This window comes from Zootoca vivipara, chromosome 5 (genome assembly GCF_965207765.1).
Source record: "Zootoca vivipara chromosome 5, rZooViv2.hap1.1, whole genome shotgun sequence".
In the NCBI taxonomy this organism is placed as follows: Eukaryota; Metazoa; Chordata; class Lepidosauria; order Squamata; family Lacertidae; genus Zootoca; species Zootoca vivipara.
Genome location: NC_142588.1, coordinates 57,647,000 through 57,667,746, shown reverse-complemented (window position 1 = coordinate 57,667,746; position 20,747 = coordinate 57,647,000). Strand labels below are relative to the sequence as shown.

The window sequence follows — 20,747 nt, the reverse complement described above, 5'->3', positions numbered from 1 at the left end:
AACAACAACAATGAGAAACACAAAGGCCATGCAGAAATCACAGTGTCTTAAAGAAAGGCAACATGTAAATTAATCATGATTAATTCAGAAAATATTACACATAATTATGATATCAAACAAGATGAGCTTTTATCCTGTCCACTGACAAATCTAAAAGTGCAAACCACAGATGCTGTTATGAAATACCCTTAAATATACCCAGTTCTCCCATTGTATCCATCCCCAAATGGAAGCAACTCTTCAACCTTGCCCTCATCTAATCCTACAAAAAGTCTTTCCATTAGTGTTCCTACCTGTTAAAGTACTCATCTTCATCAACCAGACTATTAGTTAATTACCGGTACTTTTATAACTGTGCTTGCCCGCCCCTTGCTAAGACCTCTCAGTCTTTGCAGCAGCTCTAGCAAGCATCCATTTCCCACTTTTATATGATCAGTACAAACTTTTCAGACTTATTCATGCCACAAAGCTGGGAGCGAGGTTTGGTGGAGGACAGCTTGCTTCAGATAGCAAATCCATGCTCTTGCTGAGGCTGCACTAGAGAAACTGCAGGAAAATAATAGTTATTAATGACGAGACTAGAGGCAGTGAAATGGAGATATCTGGAGAGGACCGTGCCATAGAATAGAATAGAATAATAATTTATTGGCCAAGTACTAATATACAGTACTTGGAATTACATTGCAATGTAAAAGTACTTTATACAAAGTGTGCAGAAGACTATTTCAAGATCACCAGCGGAGTGACTTCAGAACAGGTTGAGGTGGTTGTTGGTGTCTCTGGCGCCAACTGAATGGCACTAGTTGATAATGCTTGACTTTCGAACTTGCTATAAAACTGATTCAGGTTGTTTGCCAATTATGGTTTAAAGAAAGCTTATATATGTTTGCGCCTGAGAACCAAGGAGTGGTCCAACGCAGGACAATACAGCACCTGCACCACCACTGAAAGTGAGCAGCATAAGCTCTGTAGCAGTAATTGTCCCTGGATTGTGCTGGACTGCTAAACACATTCCATTGATCTGCTGGAGGTCAACAGAGAGATGACCCATAACCAAAGTACAGTGTAGATGGCATAGGAAGGCTGTTAACCAAGTGTGATGTCTAATGTCAAAGCATAATCAGATATGCATAGCTTAAAAGATTTATAATTAAGAGTTATCAGTTTTAATTAATACAATGGAGGTATTCTAGTTTTGGCTAGAAAAGTCTTCGTGTGCAAATTAGCCAGTAAAGATCAACAAAAAGCAAGAAAAAACAACAACGAAAGAGACCTCTTTAAGTCTGTGGAATTTTCTTCACATTTTGGCTCAAACATACACGGAAATCAGCATGAGGAAGAGGTCATTAGAAATAACACAAGTGCACACTCTCTCACACCCGAACACATCATCATTATTAATTCACCTGAAGCTTTGATGTGCTTTAAATTCACAGCTGCTTAGGAGGTCCTTGTGACAACTCAGCTGGTAGCTTGATGGCATAAGAGAGGCAGTCCGCAACCAGAATTTATTTTGATCTCTGATATATTTAGGAACTCTAACAAAATAATTACAGTATCTCTGTCTCTTGTAAAAGATGAGTTGGCAATCTAGCATAAAGGCATGGTGAATGTTATATTTAATTCCTTAAACCAATGTTATATTTAATTCCTTAAAAAGATGATGCTTGGGGTGGGGGGCACCCCTTTTCCTGTAGATGCAGACTATATTTCATTGCCATTGTGCTAAACAATCGGTCTTGTTTGCACAACTGAGAATTCAGAAGGGCTGTTCTTTACCTTTCAACACAGACAAGTAAATTGGGGGAGGGCTGTTTCTGCCTCACAAATACTTCCTCACTATCTATGTTGGTTGAAAGACCTTTGCACTTACAACACTTCTGCATACCTGCTGTGATATAAGTGTTCACATCTCAGGAGTAAAGAGAAGCAAATCAAGAGCTCAGGATTTTTCCAGAGGTAGCCACCTCTTAGCTACCTCTGGAAAAATTAAATTAAAGGTGAGTCTTTAATTTGTACATAAACAAATCTGATTTAAGTAAGTTAGGTGGCTGAGGATTCTGGGTTCTGAGATGCCAGCCAGAATTAGAGGACCCAACTGATGCGAACTATTCTCTACAACATGCTCAGACACCAGTCAAAGAGTGGAACAATTTGAAAAGCACTGCCCCACACTTTCCATTTTATCTACAATTCTTCCCCTTCTGAATTATTTCAGTATTCTTCCAAAGTATCTCAGTAAATCAACCTGTCTTCTATTGTAGCATCTTACTCTTTAATTCCCCTGCATCTAAAGCAGGGGTGTCAAACTCAAATTCATCGGGGGCCGCATCAGCAGTTTGGTCACCCTCAAAGGGCTGGTTGTATCTGTAGGACTATGTGTCCACTCTTTATTATCATAAATTATTGTCACTGCATTAAAGACCTCCAAAGAAAGAGATTCCACCACACTCCTTGGTAGTAAATTCCACTGCCGAACAGCTCTTACTGTCAGGAAGTTCTTCCTAATACTGTTGTGTTAGAAAAATCTGGAGTATAATGTCCAGATCTCACCCTCATCCTTCAAGCAACTCCAACAATGAGTCCAGCTGACAAAAATTCACAGAAATTCACAGAAACATATAAATAGAACGAAACAGTTAGTGCTGGACTTCAGCTCCCATCTACAGACTGCTGTTAACGTGCATGAATATTAAAACATGTTGTGCATATTTATTTATGTGTTGCTTTGATATCCCACCTTTCTTCCTAGGAGCAGTATCTACCCGAGATTCATTTTCAACTGTTGCTAATATATTATTGACCAAATTTAACGTTTTCTAAACAAAGACAACAAAAATCACCCTCTTTGCTTAAAAATAATAATCGGTGCAGGACAGAACTATTGCAGAGGCTTAACTGAATACTTATTGCAGGCATCCCCAAACTCGGCCCTCCAGCTGTTTTGGGACTACAACTCCCATCATCCCTGACCACTGGTCCTATTAGCTAGGGATGATGGGAGTTGTAGTCCCAAAACAGCTGGAGGGCTGAGTTTGGGGATGCCTGACTTATTGGGAACGCCTGAAGAGCCTTCAACAATCTGCAGTGGCGGGTTGCAGGAGAAATGTGCGCAAGTCATTCTTGGGGGCAAAGGAGAGATGATTCTGGGGAGCCCCTCCCACCTTTGGTCGGGACATGCTCTGCGCGGAGCTCCTGAAAGAGGGCGCAGGGCAGACTACAACTCCCATCAGCCAGCGTGGCCCCGGGGCCGGGAATCAGGGGAACTGGAGTCTCACAAGAACACCCGGCGGGACGGCTCGTTGGGTGCCCTGCAGCGGGTGACTCTTGTGGGCTCCCAGCCTCCGGCCTGCCCGCTGCTGTGAGGCGCTTCGCCTCAGCGAGAGGCGGGCGCTGGAACTGCGCCACCACCGCCCCGCAATGTGGGAACCCCAGAAACGCCGTGGGCGGGTCGCACTTGTGGGCTCCCGGCCTCCGCCCCCCTGCTGCTGTGAGGCGCTTGGCCTCAGCGAGAGGCGGGCGCTGGAACTGCGCCACCGCCGCCCCGCAACGCAGGAACCCCAGAGACGTTCGAGTGGAAGTGATCCCTGGAGAAGTTTCAAAACATCCTCGCCTGGTCCAAAAGGCCTCCAAGGCAGAGAGCGGCAGGCAAAGCACAAACGAAAACACTTCACACAGACCAGCACCTCCTGGCTGGGGAGGCTCCCCTGAATTTTCGAGCGGAGAAAAGAAATACCTCTGTGCCGCTGCCACCGGCCTCTTGCTCCTTTTCCACGTCTGGCCGCTGTTCCCCTCAGGCTCAGGATGCTGCTTCTCAGGCTCCGCTTCAACTCCCGCGCAACTGCCGGAGCCGGAAAAAAACTTTCAGCCAATGGGCTGCCTCGCTCCTAACTCCGTTGTCCAATGGCGAGGCGAGCACTGAGAGGCTGAGATTAGCAGCGCCACTAGCCAATGGGGCCTCAAATTCAACTTTGTGTCCCGCCCTTTCCTCCGGAAGCGGCACCCAGGCCGCCCATGTGACCGCGCAGGCGAGCGGCCGCCCAGCGGTGAGCGGCGGGCGGGCGGCGGGCCACATCACGAGGTCTGCCGGGCCGGATTAGGCCCCCGGGCCTTGTCTTTGACACCCGTGATCTAAAGCAATACCCTCTCATGCACCAAAACCACACATTTTCATATGGGATGTGAGTGAGTCACAAAAACAGAAACGTTTTAGTGTATGGATTAATGAGATTAAGACACAGAGCCTACAGCCTAGTGCAATTCAGACCAGACATTATTTGCTTAGAACAAAAGAAAAGGCTTCTGGTTCTACTACCAGACCAAATGCAATCCAGCGAACCCTTGTAGCTGCAGAGAAATAGCTTTATGTTCTGCAAAACAACGGTCTCCCCCCCCCCAAAAAAAGCTCAATGAATTTTTATCTAGATTTCACTTGAAATATGGCAACCCTACAACAGACACGTGTTGATGACTATTTGGCAAAAAAATTAAAAGCCTCATTCAGCAGGAGTCTTCTAGGTGATGATAGGTATCAATGTGTTTATTTAATTTATCCTGCATATGATCATGTTCCAGAGGGGATAAGGGTATTGTTTCTTGTAAGAATTTTGAATACCACCAAACTTCCATGGGGACATATCACAAAGACAGGAAATACTGTGCTTGCTGAACTTTGCCCTGCTTTAGAGATCTTAAGGCAAGGGCAAATCCCTATTCTTTTTTCCAGTATGACAATTCATAATATGAATTGAAAAGAAAGAAAGAAAATAACATAGAAAACTATTTATAATGTAACAGACTTATTTTGGGTATTGGTTTGTTCCAGATGTCAACAAAAGTTTGAACTTTCACAAGACTATTAAGACTACACTGAACCTTAGCTTTTGTTTATGTGATGCCAACAACTCCCACATTGTTAGCCTGCCCAGCATCACCAAGGAGGCAAAAGTTCCCCTAGTTGTTTTCCTGTTATTGTTCAGAACTGTTACTATCAGAGCCAAAGAAACCTCTTCAAACAAAGAGTGGAAACTGAAACACAGTTGTGTCTGCCTGTCTAGTTTTGCCTTCCTTCCTGCTTCAAAGGAAACATTCCAATAATCTGAGACCATTAATCTAAAACAGCGATCCAAATAACCTACCTAAATATCCCAGCTGCCCTGTCTTTCCCATCATTCCATAGTGACCCTGTGCCACTCAGACGATCTTGTCGGCGTTGATAAAGTTTGGAAGATGCTAGTCCCCGAAGTCTCACGCCAGCCATGGAATTCATTACCTCTGGGAAGAAAGCTGTCTGAGGATAACTGAAGAGCAGTCCACAAATAACACTGTAGGTTCAAGGAAGCAGTTTCTTCGGATAACTGCTTTTCTCAGAAATACTACAAGAACAAGTCCATGCTTCTTATGCAGCAGCTGCTGCTCTGTAACTATTCAACATCTTCCTTCTTTTCTTCAAGTATGGAATTAGTGTAATTTGTTCAGAGTCATTTGAACATGAACTAAAATTTAAAAAATCTTGATTTTTTTACCTTGATTCCTTTACTAAAATCACAGAATCAAAAAAAACTGAATAGCTATCTGAGAGAAACCCCCCACCAAATTTGTTTAGTAAATAATACTGAAGACTACTTGCAGAAATAAACTCCTCCTTTTCAGTCTTCTTTGACCAGTTCTACATTACCTAGTAATCTGATTGCCATTTGGGAAAACAAATGTTGTAAAACAGCAGGCTAGCTTTGAAGCTTACTTCAAAAGCCACATATAGTCAGAATATCAATAAGCTGAGAAAAGAAACATACTTTACATTCCATTCCCCACTATGTTCTCTCTGAGATGCAGTAGTGTTACAGACTCAAGCTGTTCCTTTACACAACTAATTCCACGCCCACTTTAGGGAGATCACATTACATAAGCTGGAATCATGACTAACGTTTATATTGTTTGGATGATCCAGACCTCCCTAACCTCAGAATCATCAAATTGTAGAGTTGGAAGGGTCATGAGGGTCATCTAGTCTAACCCCCCTCAACTTATTTCTCCTCTTTAAAAAAAATAATTTTTTTCACATACTGAAAATTATGTGCAATTGCTGATTCTGGCTGTATAAAAACTCCAAGCCGGAAAAAAAGCAGCAAAATCCAACAATGCAGAAAACCAGTCCTTTAAACTAAGAAACACAAGTTTAAGAAAAACAAGTAGCAGAAAAGTTTCCCCAGTATTCCAACCAAGCACAGATGTATACTTAGATGTATTACAAGTTAGAACTGACAATTCCAAAATCTATTTCATAAAAACGACAACAAATTACTAGCAAAATCACACCCTCCTATATTCTACCTGCTTTTTAATATTTTTAAACACGGAAACAATAGCTTTCTTAATGATCTTTCAGAGCAATGGGTCCAAATATTTCAAGCAGGGAGTATTGAAATTAAGTACCTTTTCCACCTGTTAATTCCACTCACAGATATGGAGGTGAACATTATATTGGCCTAGTGCACATGGCTTATGCATATAATAATACAGTCTTAATCCCTCTCTCAATCCATTAGTCACAGAATCATAAAGCTGGCGAGTTCCTGGAAATCTAGTGACAACTTCCCCAACAGATGACTATCCAGCCTTTACTTGAAGACCTCCAGTGAGGTCACACCCACCTTAGTTCTGTTGTCAATCTGCTCTTACCATCAATACATTTGTCCTAATGTTCAGCTGAAATCTACTCACCTGTAACTTAAGCCCATTAGGTCTACCTCTGTTCTCTAAGGAAGCAGAGAACAAGTCTCCTATTTCTATGTGAAAGCCTTTCAGGTATTGAAAGAGCCCTATCAACGTTTCCTCTCCATCTTTCCTTCTTCAGACTACGCATACATAGTTCAACTATTCTTCATTTTCCATGCTTCTGATCATTTCGTTGCCCTCCTCAACCTTTTTCAGTTTGTCCATGTTCTTCTTAAAGTGCAGCACCCCAAAATGGACACAGCATTCAGGATAAAGTGTGACTGTGACTTGTGCAGAATAAAGTAGAACTATTACTTTCTGTGGCTTGGAAATTGTGGTTCTGTTAATACTGTACTGCCTAAAATCACGTTAGCCTCTTGTGCAGCCACAGCACACAAAAACTAGTTTCAACATGTGATTGACTACAATTCCAAGATTATTTCCACATGTGCCACTGCCAAGTCAGGTATCCCACATCCTGTGCCTGGGTATTTTATTTATTTAGCCTAAATCTAGAATTTTGCATTTGTCTCTAATTTCATTTTGTAAATTTGTCTGTTTTCCATTTATTTATTTATAAAATTTATATACTGCCATTCATCTGAAGATCTCAGGGTGGTTCACAGCACAAAAATACAAAACAAAAGTACAACATACATCATAAAAACAAGAACAAAACCAAAACAAACCAATAACCTCCCTTCTACAAACTCATTTAAAGGACCTAGAATGTTAACTAGCCAAAGCCCTGGTTGAAGAGGAATGTTTTCACCTGGTACCTAAAGATGTTTAATGAAGACACCAGGTGAGATATTTGATAAAAGTTCTTCTGAATTTTATTTTTGATGTGTTAGGTATGCTCGCCAGTATTGTGTCATCCACATATCCGATAAGCATGCCTTCTACCTCTTCATCTAAGTCATTGATTACAACATTAAGGAGTACTGGGTCAAGGGAAAAGCTCTGTAGCACCCCACTTGAAACTTCTTTCCATTAGCCCTCTCTGAACAATTTTCCAACCTTTTGGGAATCACCTGACTGCTATCATCTAGCCAACATTAAGCTGTTTGCTAATGAAAATATCATGATCAACTTTGTCAAACATTCTGCTGAAATAAAGATAATTTATATGCAAAAGCATTCCCACAATCCACTAAACTAGTAATATGTTCAAAAAAAGTACTGAGTTCAGCAACAATATACATTTTTGAAAAATCAATGCTGTCTTCTATTAATAATTGCATTATCAAAGTGCTCACAAATGGACTTCTTGATATATTAATTTTCTTACATTTATATCCTGCATTCTTCCATCCTACAACCCAAGGTGGCATTTCTGTAGTTCCCAAGCAGTAGCCCAACCAGGCACTGATCTGACATTAACCTTATAAAATCAACTCCTCTACCAATATCAAAGTCAGACTGTGTGGTCTGTAGTTTTCCAAATTTTTCTTTTCCCCATTTTTGAGGATTGAGACAACATGCCACTTTGGCATATAAGTCAGATAACAACAACAACAACAACTTTTTCTCCAGTTCTGTGGCACCTCACCTGTTCTTCACAATTTCTCAGATGATACAAATAACTTCTGAGACAAGACCTGCCAGTTCCTTTTGTATTGTATAAATAAATTCATCTGACCCTGAATACCTGAACTTGTTTCAAGTACTTCCTAAACAACTCCTTATCAATCTTGAACTTACACTGGTTATGCAAGGTTGCTTTTGGGAGAAAATGGAAGTACAGCTGAGTATCAGTTCATCTCATAGAATGGTCATAATCAAGGACCATTGGTCATAATCAATCATTATAACTTTTCCACCTGAGCTATTTTGTTAAGTAACTAAAAGGCAGAAAAGCTATAATCAGCAAACTGAATTCTTCAACAAACTTATATTTTCAAAGTCTTTTATAAGACCTGTTTTAAATAATACACTGTTAAGAATCTAATTCTAACAATCATGTCTTGTTTTTGTGTAACTATAAATTGTTGTACCTTTCCCTCCTTTTAGTTACTTAACAAAATAGCCATATAATCAAACAGGTGAGTGTGAGAAAGTGAAACACATGCTTCCTTTAATTCCTTCTGGTCATAATCAATCATTATAACTTTTCCACCTGAGCTACAGGGAGCCCAAAGAACTGGGAAATAATATCATGTTATGAAACACATTCAACTGCAATTCTATACACACTTACCTGTGAGTAAGCCCAAGTGAACATAGTGGGACTTACTTCTGAGTTAACATGCATAGCATTATGTGGTCAGTGGTCCATTTGTCCCAATTAGTTTTACACAGGGTGGGAAAGAAGTTCTGATTCTTCCTGCCCTAAATGTTAGGAACCACAGAAAACCATGCAGAAAGCAATAGATGGGATACACAGGCAGCTCAGACATAAAACACAAAACTTCATTGGGATCTCAAATCCACTCTTCTTCCTACCTGCATCTGTTCAAGGCACAGATAACATGGGGAACATTCACATGATGGTCACTCACACTAGCGATTAATGTCTAATTATAGTTACAGAGGTGCAGCTGTGTTAATTGCTTGCAAGAAAACAATCAGAATCTTATGGCACCTTAAAGAACAACAAATGTAACATGACATAAGGTTTTTGGGACTCATGCCCACTTTTTCAGATGCATAAGGTGAAAGTTGGCAGGTATAAAAAGAATAAAATTGCAAGGTGAGAATTGAATGGCAATGAGATGCAAAAATTACAATAAAAGTATGAACTTAAATATATGTTAAATATGTACACCTTTTGCAGTAGCAGATTGGTGCTAATTGCTAAGATTAACTCCTGTAGTACGGCTGAAAACCATTGGGAAGAAAGACATCCTGATAATGGTAAGTTAATTCACACACACAGTGTGACAAACATCCTTTCTTTCAAGTTGACCCATAAGTGTTGGCACTGAACTCATTGATGAATTAGCAGTTTCATGTTGTATCGTTTCTTGTTGCAGAATGGTCACCCTTAAGGTCAGTTACAGAGTGACCTGAGAGGTGGAAATATTCTCTCACTGATTTATAGATATTACCTGTCTGTCCTATGAAGGGCACTGTTGGCAGATGATAGTATAAATCTCACTAGGTGAATAAACCCCTGGTATTGCAGATGCCATTATTACATCCTGTTCTAGTGTAACCAGAAAGACACAGGGGCAGAGTTAGCATCTAGATTTGCCCCCGGGGCATGGTCCTTAAACATATATTTAAGCTCTAATTTTCACTGACTGTAAATTTTGCATCTCATTGCTATTCAACTCCCACCTTGAATTTTTTCTCCTTTATACCTGCCAACTAAATTTCATATATCTGGCAAAGTGGGCTCAAGTTCATGAAACCTCATGTCATCAAAAACTTGTTAGTCTTTAATTTGCCACAAGGCTCTATCGTTGTTACAATATTTATTTACAATAAACCACACCATCTTTTGTTTAGCCAGTTCTCTGCGGTCCCTCCTTGAGGGAAATTCACTCTGCCCTTGCTGGAGAGATGCTCCCCTTCATTATTTCCCTCACATGCCCAGTAACAGCTAAGTGTTTGGGCTTTGCGCATATACAGTACACTATTGAACCAAACAATTAAAACAAAAATGGCATGCGTCACAAATTCCAGGGTGGGGTTAGTAGTCTGTTGTAGTAGAAGCAACAGCGAGTCTTGCGCACCCTAAAAAGGACGTGTTGTGGCACAGGAAACTTTCAGGGGCAGAAAACACTGATGTGTGTTGAAAAGGCCTAACAAAGCAGCTTGCAGCAATAATTTTAAAAAAGGCAGTCTCAAATTCCGTGGAAAGCCCAATTCGTAAACATTTTCCTGACATCATTTCATTCTTTTGATCCCGAAGGGAAGGGCGAGAAGCCTGAGCAGCTAAGCTGGCCGATTTCTGGGCACTCCAAGGGCCGCTCCGAGCGCGCAAGTGATAATATCACCGGCCAGGAGGGGGCTGCCGGCGGAAGGGAAGGCTCTCGACTGAAAACGGGGCTCAACTGCCCGCTCCGAGAGCCAGAGGCCACGGACTCGCTCTCTGCCCATCCTCACCGCTGGCGCTGGCGAGGGGAGGGAACCCCGAGGGCTTCTCCTGCTGCTCAGTTCCTACCTGCCCGTCATGGCGGCTCTCGGCCCCGCGCTGAGGCGGCGGCGGCGGCTGTCCTGACAAGCGAAGAGAGGCCGAGACCCGCCCGCGCTCTAGAGCCACTCGGTCCCCGGCTCAGGCAGCAGCGCACCGGCCCGCTTGGCTCTCGCCTGTCCTCCGCCCTGGGTCAGCCGCAGTGGCGGGCCGCCCCCCAACGCCTCCAGAAGACGGGCGACCTCCTCTTCCCGCCCCTCGGCTCGGCCCAGCACATACTTTTCCTAGAAAGGGAATGAAATAATAAATAATGAAATAGCCGCGGCTGGCCGGTGGGCGGGCCAGGCGGTGGGAGCGCTTGGGCGGCAGGGCACGAGCCAAGCTTGCGGGAAAGAGACGGACGTGTAGGGAGCTAAAGGCGCGGCTGTGCTGAGTAGGTAATGGAAACCCATCGCGTAAGCACCGCAGTGGGAGCAGCCCCAACGGGACTATGAAGACCCTCCTAATTTTAAAGCATAAAACGTATGCTTATTATGGTCATTCAGGGGCAGTCATTGAAGTCCATTACATTACATGCCTCTCCCACCTAATGTTATGCTAGCATCTCTGTACAGTACTATCCTTTCAACAATAAAGTTCTCAGATCTGCAGCCGTTATTCAGGACAAGCTTTGTCCTTATTGAAACTAATCTTCGCCATTCTTCTTTACCATCCTCAAGTGAGGGAGTGGCAGATATCGAGAGTGCAGGGCATGGTAGCAATTCAGAGAGGGCTAACATGCAAGTTGCAAAGACGTTTGAAGGTAAGACACCATTTACAGTATGTATATGTCAAAAGCTAGAAGCCTCTGAGCCAAGATGAGCGAGTGAGCAGGACAGCACTGATACAACGTGGACAGCACTGTGAGCATAACAGAAGCCTGATGTAATGGAAAGAACCAGGGGGTCATTTATCTCTGAACCCAACCTCTATATAGGAATGAGAGGGAAGGGCGCAGAACTATAGAGGGGCCTCCAAGTTGATGGGCATTGCCATTCAAATAGTGTGCGTGCACCGAGTCATTTGTGGAGCAAGGCTTACCTGGACCCCCAGTATTTTATTCAAGTTGCCACCCCTGCCCCGTGACCAAGTTGCTCATAGTGATCTTGACATGGCAAACGAAATCAGGGAGGCATTAAGAGGAGCTGCTGTAGTAATAAATGACTTCAATTAAATCAGCATGTTGTTGTTGTTGTTGTTTCGTCGTTTAGTCGTGTCCGACTCTTCGTGACCCCATGGACCATAGCACGCCAGGCACTCCTGTCTTGCACTGCCTCCCGCAGTTTGGTCAAACTCATGTTCGTATCAGCATACTGTTACTTAACTTTTACAATAGGATAGAGCAAGCATTTCTCTTTTCTACCACTACGTAATTGTTTCTGACTGAATACACAGCAGCCTTATCACAGCTATAGTAAAATTCTAGAACCCGCCCCCCGCCAGCTCTCAATTCCGCCCTAGGGAAGGGGGGAAAACCGAGATCCAAAAAGGGCTGGCGTAGTGCCGTTTCTTCTCCAGATGATAGTCACTCTGCAGTTTCATATCTCTATAGTCCAGCGTCTCTAAAGGAAAAAGCAGAGCCAAGCCCTTGATGACGCAAACCCTTGGCGACTATAAACCACGGAAGTGCATTACTCCGGCCGACAGTTGACCAATCGGCAACTGCCTTCACACCCCAGTGCTTTCCCAAAAGGCCCTTTGCCTTCTCCCCAAGATGGCGGATCTGAACCGGCAATTGCAGGAGTATTTAGCTCAATCCAAGGCGGGCGGCAGCTCGGCTGCCCCGTCGGCGCCTCAGAACCCGCCGCGAGATGAGGCGGAGAAGCCCGGCTCGGGGTTGGGGACTTGGCTTGGCCGGATCAATCCTTTCCCCGCGACGGAGACGTGGCCGTGGGCAGCCGAGCCGGATCCGGATCCTTGGCTGCCGACGGGTCTGTCCCGCTGGCAGCGGCTGGTGGGGAGCGCGCTGTGCCTGCTGCTGGCCGCGCTCTGCTTCGGCCTCGCCGCTCTCTACGGGTCGCTCCTGTTGCTCCGCAAGTTCGCGTTGCTCTGGTCGCTGGGCTCCACCTTCGCGTTGGGCGCCGCGGGCTTCTTACGGGGTCCGAGCCGCCTCCTGGGCGAGCCGGACCGCCGCGGCCTGGCCCTCCTTTACTTAGCCTCGGTGGGCGGCACTCTGTATGCGGCGCTTGGGCTCCGCAGCACCCTGCTCACCACACTGGGGGCCGTTGTCCAGCTGGGAGCCGGCGGAGTCTACTTGCTGTCTTCGGTACCTGGCGGGACTACCGGGCTGCGCTATGTCGGCGGGTTCTTGGGCGGCGCCGTGCGACGCAGCGTGTCCAAAACTCTGCCCGTGTGAGGACGGTCGTCGAGGCGAAGCCGTTAATGGACGTGGGAAAACCAGATCGATCTCTGTGGTAAACAGCCCCGTGCTCGTCTCCAAACCAGCGCGCAGCACGGGACGTCGTCTCCAGGCCAGACGCGACTGCCCATGGGGCATTTTGTAGGATAAAGTTTCTTTACTGTTTATCTTTTCGACTCGAGGGCAGAAAGAGTACTTGAGGACACTGCATCCTTCGCACAAGGCAGTTGAAAAGGATGGTTGAAGTTAATTGCAACAAAAAGTGTATGAACTTGGCTGAAGAAGCTACTCTAGCAATTGAACCAATTAAGGGCTTTAACAGTGGTACTGGTTAAAGGTCTTTTTGTGTCTCCCCTTGCTCTCTGAAACCACTCATATGCCCTCTCAGTGGCAGGTGATGAGATTTTTTTTTTACAGGCAGACCCAGCCTAGTGTACAAGTATGTGTTGGCAGATTCCCTGAGGGTGAACATTGATGCCAGATCCATTTCTTTGTCTTAGAACCCAACTTTTATGAAAGTGTTTTCAATTATGTCACTTCTATTTTGAAGGAGAAGCAGCCAATCTGTTCTCATCTCTGCATTGCGCTGCTTAAAGAGATAGTTCATTTCTTCTGGAATGATCTGTCACAAGTAGTGGCAAGCATCATTTGCCTGTCTCTTGCTACTGAGAGTGGCTGAAAGACTATATGATAGTAGCAAGAATTACACTCCCACTTGCTATTAACTATGTTGGGCTTAGTCCCCATCTCTGCACCACCCAGAGGAAGAGCACAAGTGAGTGAAGATGAGATGGCTACTCTGGTGTGTATGTGTTTGAGAAGGTTTACTGACTGAATGATTCCTCATCCTTTCCAGCCTCTGATGCATGGTGGGGGGAAAGAGAAGTTGCTATTTACTATTTCCCTGCTCTAAAAGTGTGCTTTCGGTAACAAGTAGTTGAACCGTATACTCTTAAAATGAGATGGTCCAAATCATCAGTTTGTCTCTTCAGCTTTTCAGAGCCAGAGCAGGAAATAAATTTGGAAGCTCTTGTGATTTGCTTCCATTCAGTTCCCTAGCATCATAACATTCCCAATTGCCAATTGCCATGTAACCTCTTGCCTTACTAAAAGTCAGCAGTATCAGTATATACAGTACTTTGTTTATCCATAACAAGAATATCAAGTTCTTTCTTGGGCTGACTTCCAGCATACTTCCTATTCAAGCAATTCTATGTCTGATCTATGGCATGACCATGAGACTGCTGAAGTTCACGTCAGTGATTTTAAAGACAAGTATAATATAGACATGGGGGCTAATTCTGCCATAATGGGTTATGTTCTCGTCGTGACTTTGGGAAATCACAATATATGTGAAAAAGCTGTGCCTGAATATATTATCCTCAACTTATTTGGATCATGGGGCTATCTGTCATATACGATTCTGTCATAACTTATTCCATATTTGCATTGAAGATTTTTGTAAGCCCATAGATTGAATCTGAACAGCACAGGCTCCTAGTTCTTGCTACAGCTTAGAAGTATTGATGTGTGTGGTGTGATGGATGGGTATCACATAGGCATATATCAATATGCACTACCAAAATCACCTGAGTAAAGTTCATTTTGCTCCACAAATGTAATCTGTAAACCACTTAAGCCTACAGCAGCTGCAAGCACTACACTTTGGCAGTGTAAGTTGCATATAATGTAATTTTTAAATCTAACAAACGGAGCTGCCTCTTAATTGTGGCTCTTAGTGTTATTTGAAGTCATTAAAGTAAGCCTTGCAAAATGGCTTAGTTTGCAGCCAAATGTTAAAGTATTAGTTTTTCAAAGCCTGTAGCTCTCAATAAAACATTTTTGACAACAATAAAAAATGATATGCAAATAACTACCAGTTCAAAAGTATGTTCCTGAAAAGGTTTCTTGCTGTAGTGGGAATGTTCACTATCGGCAAACACAAATGCTGCATCAGTGTGGGACATGAAGTGTAAAACTTGAAAGTAGTTTAGTAGCTAGTATGTCTGAATAAAGACTACTTGATGTACAGCCCAATCTTATGCATGTTTACTAGAAGCAAGTCCTAGTGAGACTTTTTTTAAAAAATTAATGCATAGGATTATGACTTTAGGTTGTGATCTGCTATTAAGATGGCCTATTTGTTTACATTTTCAGACTTGTGGTTTGTGGGTCCTGCATTGTAATGAAATCAGGCTATGGCAGATAGTTCTGAATCAAAATGGTGCTAAGTGTTGTTAAACTGTGTGATAAAAATATTCTGAAATCTTTTAATTGGGACTTTAAAAAGTATTCTTAATTAGCATGACACATTGTAGAACACATTTAACAGTGCAATCCTATGTTTACTCAGAAGGAAGTCCCACGGAGTTAAAAGGGACTTACACCCAGCTACATAGCCTAACAGGCAAGCTAACCCTGCCCTGCTTTCAATAGAGCAGAGGGGGCTTTATCTTATACTCTGCTGCTTTTGCTTGCCAGGGTGGAAGGGAAATTTCTTTCTTATATTTTTGCTGTGCCAACTCCAGGCTAGCATAGCCGAGAAGCCTAAGGATCAAGCCCCTCAGAGGAAGCACTGGATCCAGAGCCCTGGCATCCTGACCCATTTCACGTCTTATTGCTGGCTTTCCACCCATCAAAGGTGGAGCGTGCACTATAGTAGAGCCCCCACCCTGTAAACCAGTAGCACATCTATTTGCCGTCAGGGAGTAACAAGCATAGTATTCTATCCTCCCACAAGCCACCAACATTGGGAGGGTGCATTAGGATTGGGCTGTGATTGGTTTTTGTATTAGTGTACATTTTTGTATTCTTGTAGATACATAGTTGTTCAGTCCCTTGTCATTTGAAAGAAATGGTTAGATTCAGTTTTTTGCAAACTTATTTTGAAGTCTTTGGGGTCTCAATAGGAGTGTTTGCAGAACTAGCTGATAGCACTTTCAGAAGTGAAACTGATTTGAATGACTTATTAAAAAAACCTCAGATCTAAATAGGGGCTGAAAACAATATTTTACTGGTGGTGTTTTTTTTAGATGGTTGGTTATAACTGTGCTTAAGATTGCTATGTATATTTCCGATTTAACTGTGGTTGAGGTGGAAGGAACCTAAGGAGCAGGCATTCCCAGAGCTAGCTGGAACCAGTTTTGTCTGTGCACTGACCACTCTAAAAGGTTTTCAAATATTTTAATATTGTCAGATCATCTCTTGAGAAATGCACCAGTATAACGTAGAGACTGCAAAGCTTCTCTGTAGAATGTCTATAAAGACTTAACAAAACTTAAAGGCACAAAATAAACTTCACTAGAATGCTGTTTTCTAGTTCTTTTCTTGTGCAGTTGGGTAGGCTTCACTATTGAAACAAACTGTCTACCAAAGAGAAATGGAGAAACATGTACAGTATGTCATAGCTGCCAAGTTATCCCTTTTTTTTAAGGGAAATTCCATTATGCTGAATAGGCTTCCTCGCAAGAAAAGGGAAAACTTGGCAGCTATGCAGTATGTGCTTTACGTTCACTTGCTTTGCAGATATGTGTAATGTGTCATATGTGTAATGTGTCATTTTTGTTAATAAAATTGAATAATTAAAGCCTAGGCCAAGAAGTTTTGATTCCTTGTGACAGAAGTCTTAAGGCTCAGTGATTTTTTTTTTGTTCCATGGTTGGTATGCAGTATAAAGTACTCCTTAGTGGTTTTAAGCTTGTCCAGACCCAAGACCCACTTTCACTTTTGATTTATACTTAATGATGCTAATAATATACATTAAAGGTAAAGGGACCCCTGACCATTAGGTCCAGTCGTGACAGACTTTGGGGTTGTGGCACTCATCTCAAGTTATTGGCCAAGGGAGCCGGCGTACAGCTTCCAGGTCATGTGGCCAGCATGACAAAGCCGCTTCTGGCAAACCAGAGCAGCACATGGAAATGCCATTTACCTTCCCGGTTGGAGCGGTACCTATTTAGCTACTTGCACTTTGACATGCTTTCGAACTGCTAGGTTGGCAGGAGCTGGGACCGAGCAACGGGAGCTCACCCCGTCGCAGGAATTCGAACCGCCGACCTTCTGATCAGCAAGCCCTAGGCTCTGTGGTTTAACCCACAGCGACACCTGCGTCCCTCAATAATGTACATTAATGATTCTAAAATAATAATTTAGAGCAATATACATAGTTTACTTATTTAGTAATAATAAAACACTAATGACTTAGCAAATATAGACACTGCATACTTTTACACAAATTTTGGGGAAAATAGGCACTGATTGTTCAAATAATGTCCTTTGTGATAGTAAATTTTGCTTCTCTTTGATATCCCTCAAGATCAGTATAACACTAGTAAGTTGTCAAGATTCTGACAACTGGATGCTTTTGTATCCAGAGACAAGAATGCAGTCTATGCATCAGTTTATACTACATGGAAGATACTGTGTGGGGAATGATAGAGGGAAGATGTGAAAATATGTATATAAAAAAAATCACAAACTCCATTTGTTAATTTTTGGACAAATTGCATTCTGTATTCATACAAAAACAACTCAACTTTTTCCTGACAACTGTACATATAGAAACAAGTTCTTCTGGACATGAACTGAAATCTGTGGAGGTGCTCCATGTCTCACAACACTAAAAAACATCCAGCTTTTATCTTCAAAAATCAATGCAAGAAATATGGAAGTGATGAGGGACTGGGATGGCAGGGAGAATGAAACAAAGGTAGTTGTGATGGCATTACTAGCTGGCATTTAATCTTTGAATAGACCTTCTTAGGAACTAATGCACATTCATTTATCTCCATTTATAGAGTCCAGGTTTGTGGGACTGCAGAATTACTTTCTCAATGATTCTGCAATAGGTGTATTTAAATACTGTCCTAGAAAGACTGGGACTTGCCCAGTCATAACCTTTTCTATCGACCCCTTCCGCCACCTCGAGAACCTCCTCGCCTTGACTGGTTTGAGTTCATGTTACTTCCTCTTCCCCAATTACTCCCACTCCTCCCTCGGGAAGGGTTATTGCCTCCTGGAGGTCCTCCAAAGGGTTCTTCTCTATGATATCCATCATGGTGCTCTCCATCCAAAGAGCTGGATCTCCCAGATTTTGACATTCTCTGTGAAGGTCCTGACTTCCCACGCCCTGGAATAAAAATATTGCAAACTAAAATAAGAAAATGCACTAATTTGTTTGCTTTCCAGTCATGCAATACATAAGATCAAAGTATGGTGCCTCAGTTTCCTGCCTCCTGTTCCACTGCAGAAACAGTGCAGAGTTAAAGATAATTGGTAGGGAAAATTAGCACTGCATATAGGAATTTTGATATTTCCATTAATATTTGAAATTAAAATTTCTAGAGACAATTCTCTAATCTCAAAGAATTAAGTTTTACCCTTTCCCCTCTCTTCTGGAGGCCCTCCTTGCATTTCCATTTCTCTATGGTCGGAGGTTCCTGGTCCATCATGCCAAGGACGCTTGCGAGGTGGCAGTGATGCCATGTCCATTCCCTGGATTGAGGAAGAACGGTCTCGATTTGCTGGAGAATGACCATCATGAGGTGGATGATCCTGGCGGGGACCTAACCATGATGGGGAAAAAAATCAAGAGAGACAAATATTGGTATAGTGCAGCATTGAATCTCATCTTGGAACCCCTTCTAGCAACATCTTTTGTAAATATTACAACAAAATAAATGTTTTGTAGCATCCAATTTACCTCAGGAAGATGGCTCATTGTCTTTTCTTAGTTAAGCACACAAATAATTCCTGTTCCACTATCTGATGATGAAGGTTCTACCCCCTTTCCACCCCAGGCGAGCTGCTGTAGAGATTGTACTTTCTGCTTTCGTTAGACAGAGAAGGGATATGGATTGATAGGGAAACAGGCAATGGACATATTTCTTGTGAGTAAGGAACAAGAAAAAGAACAGCGCTTGGAGAAAAATCACCAAGCTCTTGGTACTACTGAAGGAGACTGGGGGAGTAGATTATGGTAAAAATGTGGCTTTCTATGGTACATGAGTACCTCTTTCCACCCCTCCCGTGCCAAAATCTTCAAGCAGCAGAGCTCATTCTTCCTCTACAGGAACCGCCTCTGCATTTGCTTGCTGGGCACTGAGAAAGGGAAACCTCTTTTGCATCACCTAACAAGGATGGGAAAGCAACTTGGTCTCATTACCGATTACAGTATTTGAACTGTACAGGCCTGCCTCTAAATTCATTATATTAAGGTAAATCTGTCTTCAGTAAAAATGGGATAGTTTCTGCAATCTGTTGCTGCTTAACTTCTTACATATGAGGCTTGGTTGAAATCTGTGTGCCAGATTCAGCCAAAGCGCTAAACATTTCCCACCCCTTACCCCAACAGGGAGCTGAAGGGGGTTGCTGGAGAAACTTTTTGGAGAAATCTAAAACAGATTGGGGACCATTGGATCATGATAGGAAAATCCAGGCCAGTTTTAATCTTTAGTTCCATATATCTGTATCTAGGAATTAAAAAGAGTAAGAAATATCATACGGTAGCCTATTCAGCTTCCCCCCCTTTTAGAATCATAGAATCATAGAGTTGGAAGAGACCACAAGGGCCATCCAGTCCAAACCCCCTGCCAAGCAGGAAACACCATCAAAGCATTCCTGACAGATGGCTGTCAAGCCTCCGCTTAAAGACCTCCAAAGAAGGAGACTCCACCACACTCCTTGGCAGCAAATTCCACTGTCAAACAGCTCTTACTGGCAGGAAGTTCTTCCTAATGTTTAGGTGGAATCTTCTTTCTTGTAGCTTGAATCCATTTTTGTAATATAGTTTTCAGATAAATGCTAATATAAAATCTGGTGAAGTGCTTCTAGATGCCATTAGGCTAGCTATGAAGTACAGTAACAACTATTTTAAGCTGCAACTGGAAAATAGAAGGGACAGCAACATTTGATGGTGGTCAGTCTTGCATAAAGTAATATATTTTCACCTGGTTCTCGATTTCCATCCATACGGCCTCCTTCAAAGTGAGGAAATTCATCTGGAGTTGGAAGCAGACCTTTCCGTCCCCCTGTATAATGAATGGACAAAGGATGCAAAGAAGTTGAAAGAAAAATTATAAAAATTCAAACTGCACCAATACATTCCTCAGCTGAGTATAAATTATCCATCAAAGCTCTCTTACCTCTAGCAGCACCCCGACCTCGCCCGCGGCCAGCATGATCTCTTCCTCTTGCATTATCCTCTGAGGAGTCAAACTTTTCTTCTGGCACAAAGTCGTCAGGCCCAGAAAAGCTGTCCCTTCCCCTGGATCCCCGGCCCTCATGTCTTGAGGGTGTTCCTCTCCTATAGCTGAACCAAAGAAATATAAATAAGCATAAGCATATACTTGAAGCTATAGCTCCATGCTGAAAAATTCCATTGTCTATTCAGAAATTCCAGCTACTTTAAAAAAAATGCCCAATTTCTCTGCATTGCTGGAATGGGATTGTATTATTAAAAACATTTACTTTGTACCTTTGCCAGAAATCAGAAACTAAAGCTTTCAACCAACTGAATATTATTTATTTAGTTAGCTGTCTGGTTTCCAATTG

The 20,747-nt window shown here is 42.8% G+C and overlaps 3 protein-coding genes across 8 annotated transcripts in view; 1 reads left to right on the top strand and 2 right to left on the bottom strand.

Moving 5' to 3' along the window:
• The window catches only part of LIMS2 (LIM zinc finger domain containing 2), a 38,644-nt gene extending 26,141 nt beyond the window's left edge, over positions 1–12,503 (bottom strand). Inside the window, exons 1-2 of one of the 5 annotated variants that reach the window (XM_088669710.1) lie at positions 11,879–12,503; positions 10,829–11,082 (exon numbers count right to left, since the gene is read on the bottom strand). In XM_088669710.1, coding sequence (XP_088525836.1) covers positions 10,829–10,839 — 11 coding nt within the window. In that variant the 5' untranslated portion in view covers positions 10,840–11,082; positions 11,879–12,503. Of the gene's footprint in view, positions 1–5,138; positions 6,094–10,770; positions 11,199–11,878 lie in introns of those variants that run through there. The other 4 variants (XM_060274658.2, XM_035132720.3, XM_088669711.1 and 1 more) reach the window with 4 other exon arrangements.
• Positions 12,504–12,551: 48 nt separating this feature from the next.
• On the top strand, positions 12,552–15,227 carry SFT2D3 (SFT2 domain containing 3). Its single transcript, XM_035132723.3, has one exon. The coding sequence runs from the start codon at positions 12,552–12,554 to the stop codon at positions 13,191–13,193; it is 642 nt and encodes a 213-aa protein (XP_034988614.2). The 3' UTR covers positions 13,194–15,227.
• Positions 15,228–17,678: 2,451 nt separating this feature from the next.
• WDR33 (WD repeat domain 33) overlaps positions 17,679–20,747 on the bottom strand; it is a 56,573-nt gene continuing 53,504 nt past the window's right edge. For both annotated transcript variants that reach the window (XM_035132473.3, XM_088669671.1), the window contains exons 19-22: positions 20,339–20,505; positions 20,144–20,224; positions 18,575–18,760; positions 17,679–18,324 (exon numbers count right to left, since the gene is read on the bottom strand). In XM_035132473.3, the coding sequence (XP_034988364.1) occupies positions 18,098–18,324; positions 18,575–18,760; positions 20,144–20,224; positions 20,339–20,505 (661 nt within the window). In that variant the 3' untranslated portion in view covers positions 17,679–18,097. The remainder of the gene's footprint in view (positions 18,325–18,574; positions 18,761–20,143; positions 20,225–20,338; positions 20,506–20,747) is intronic.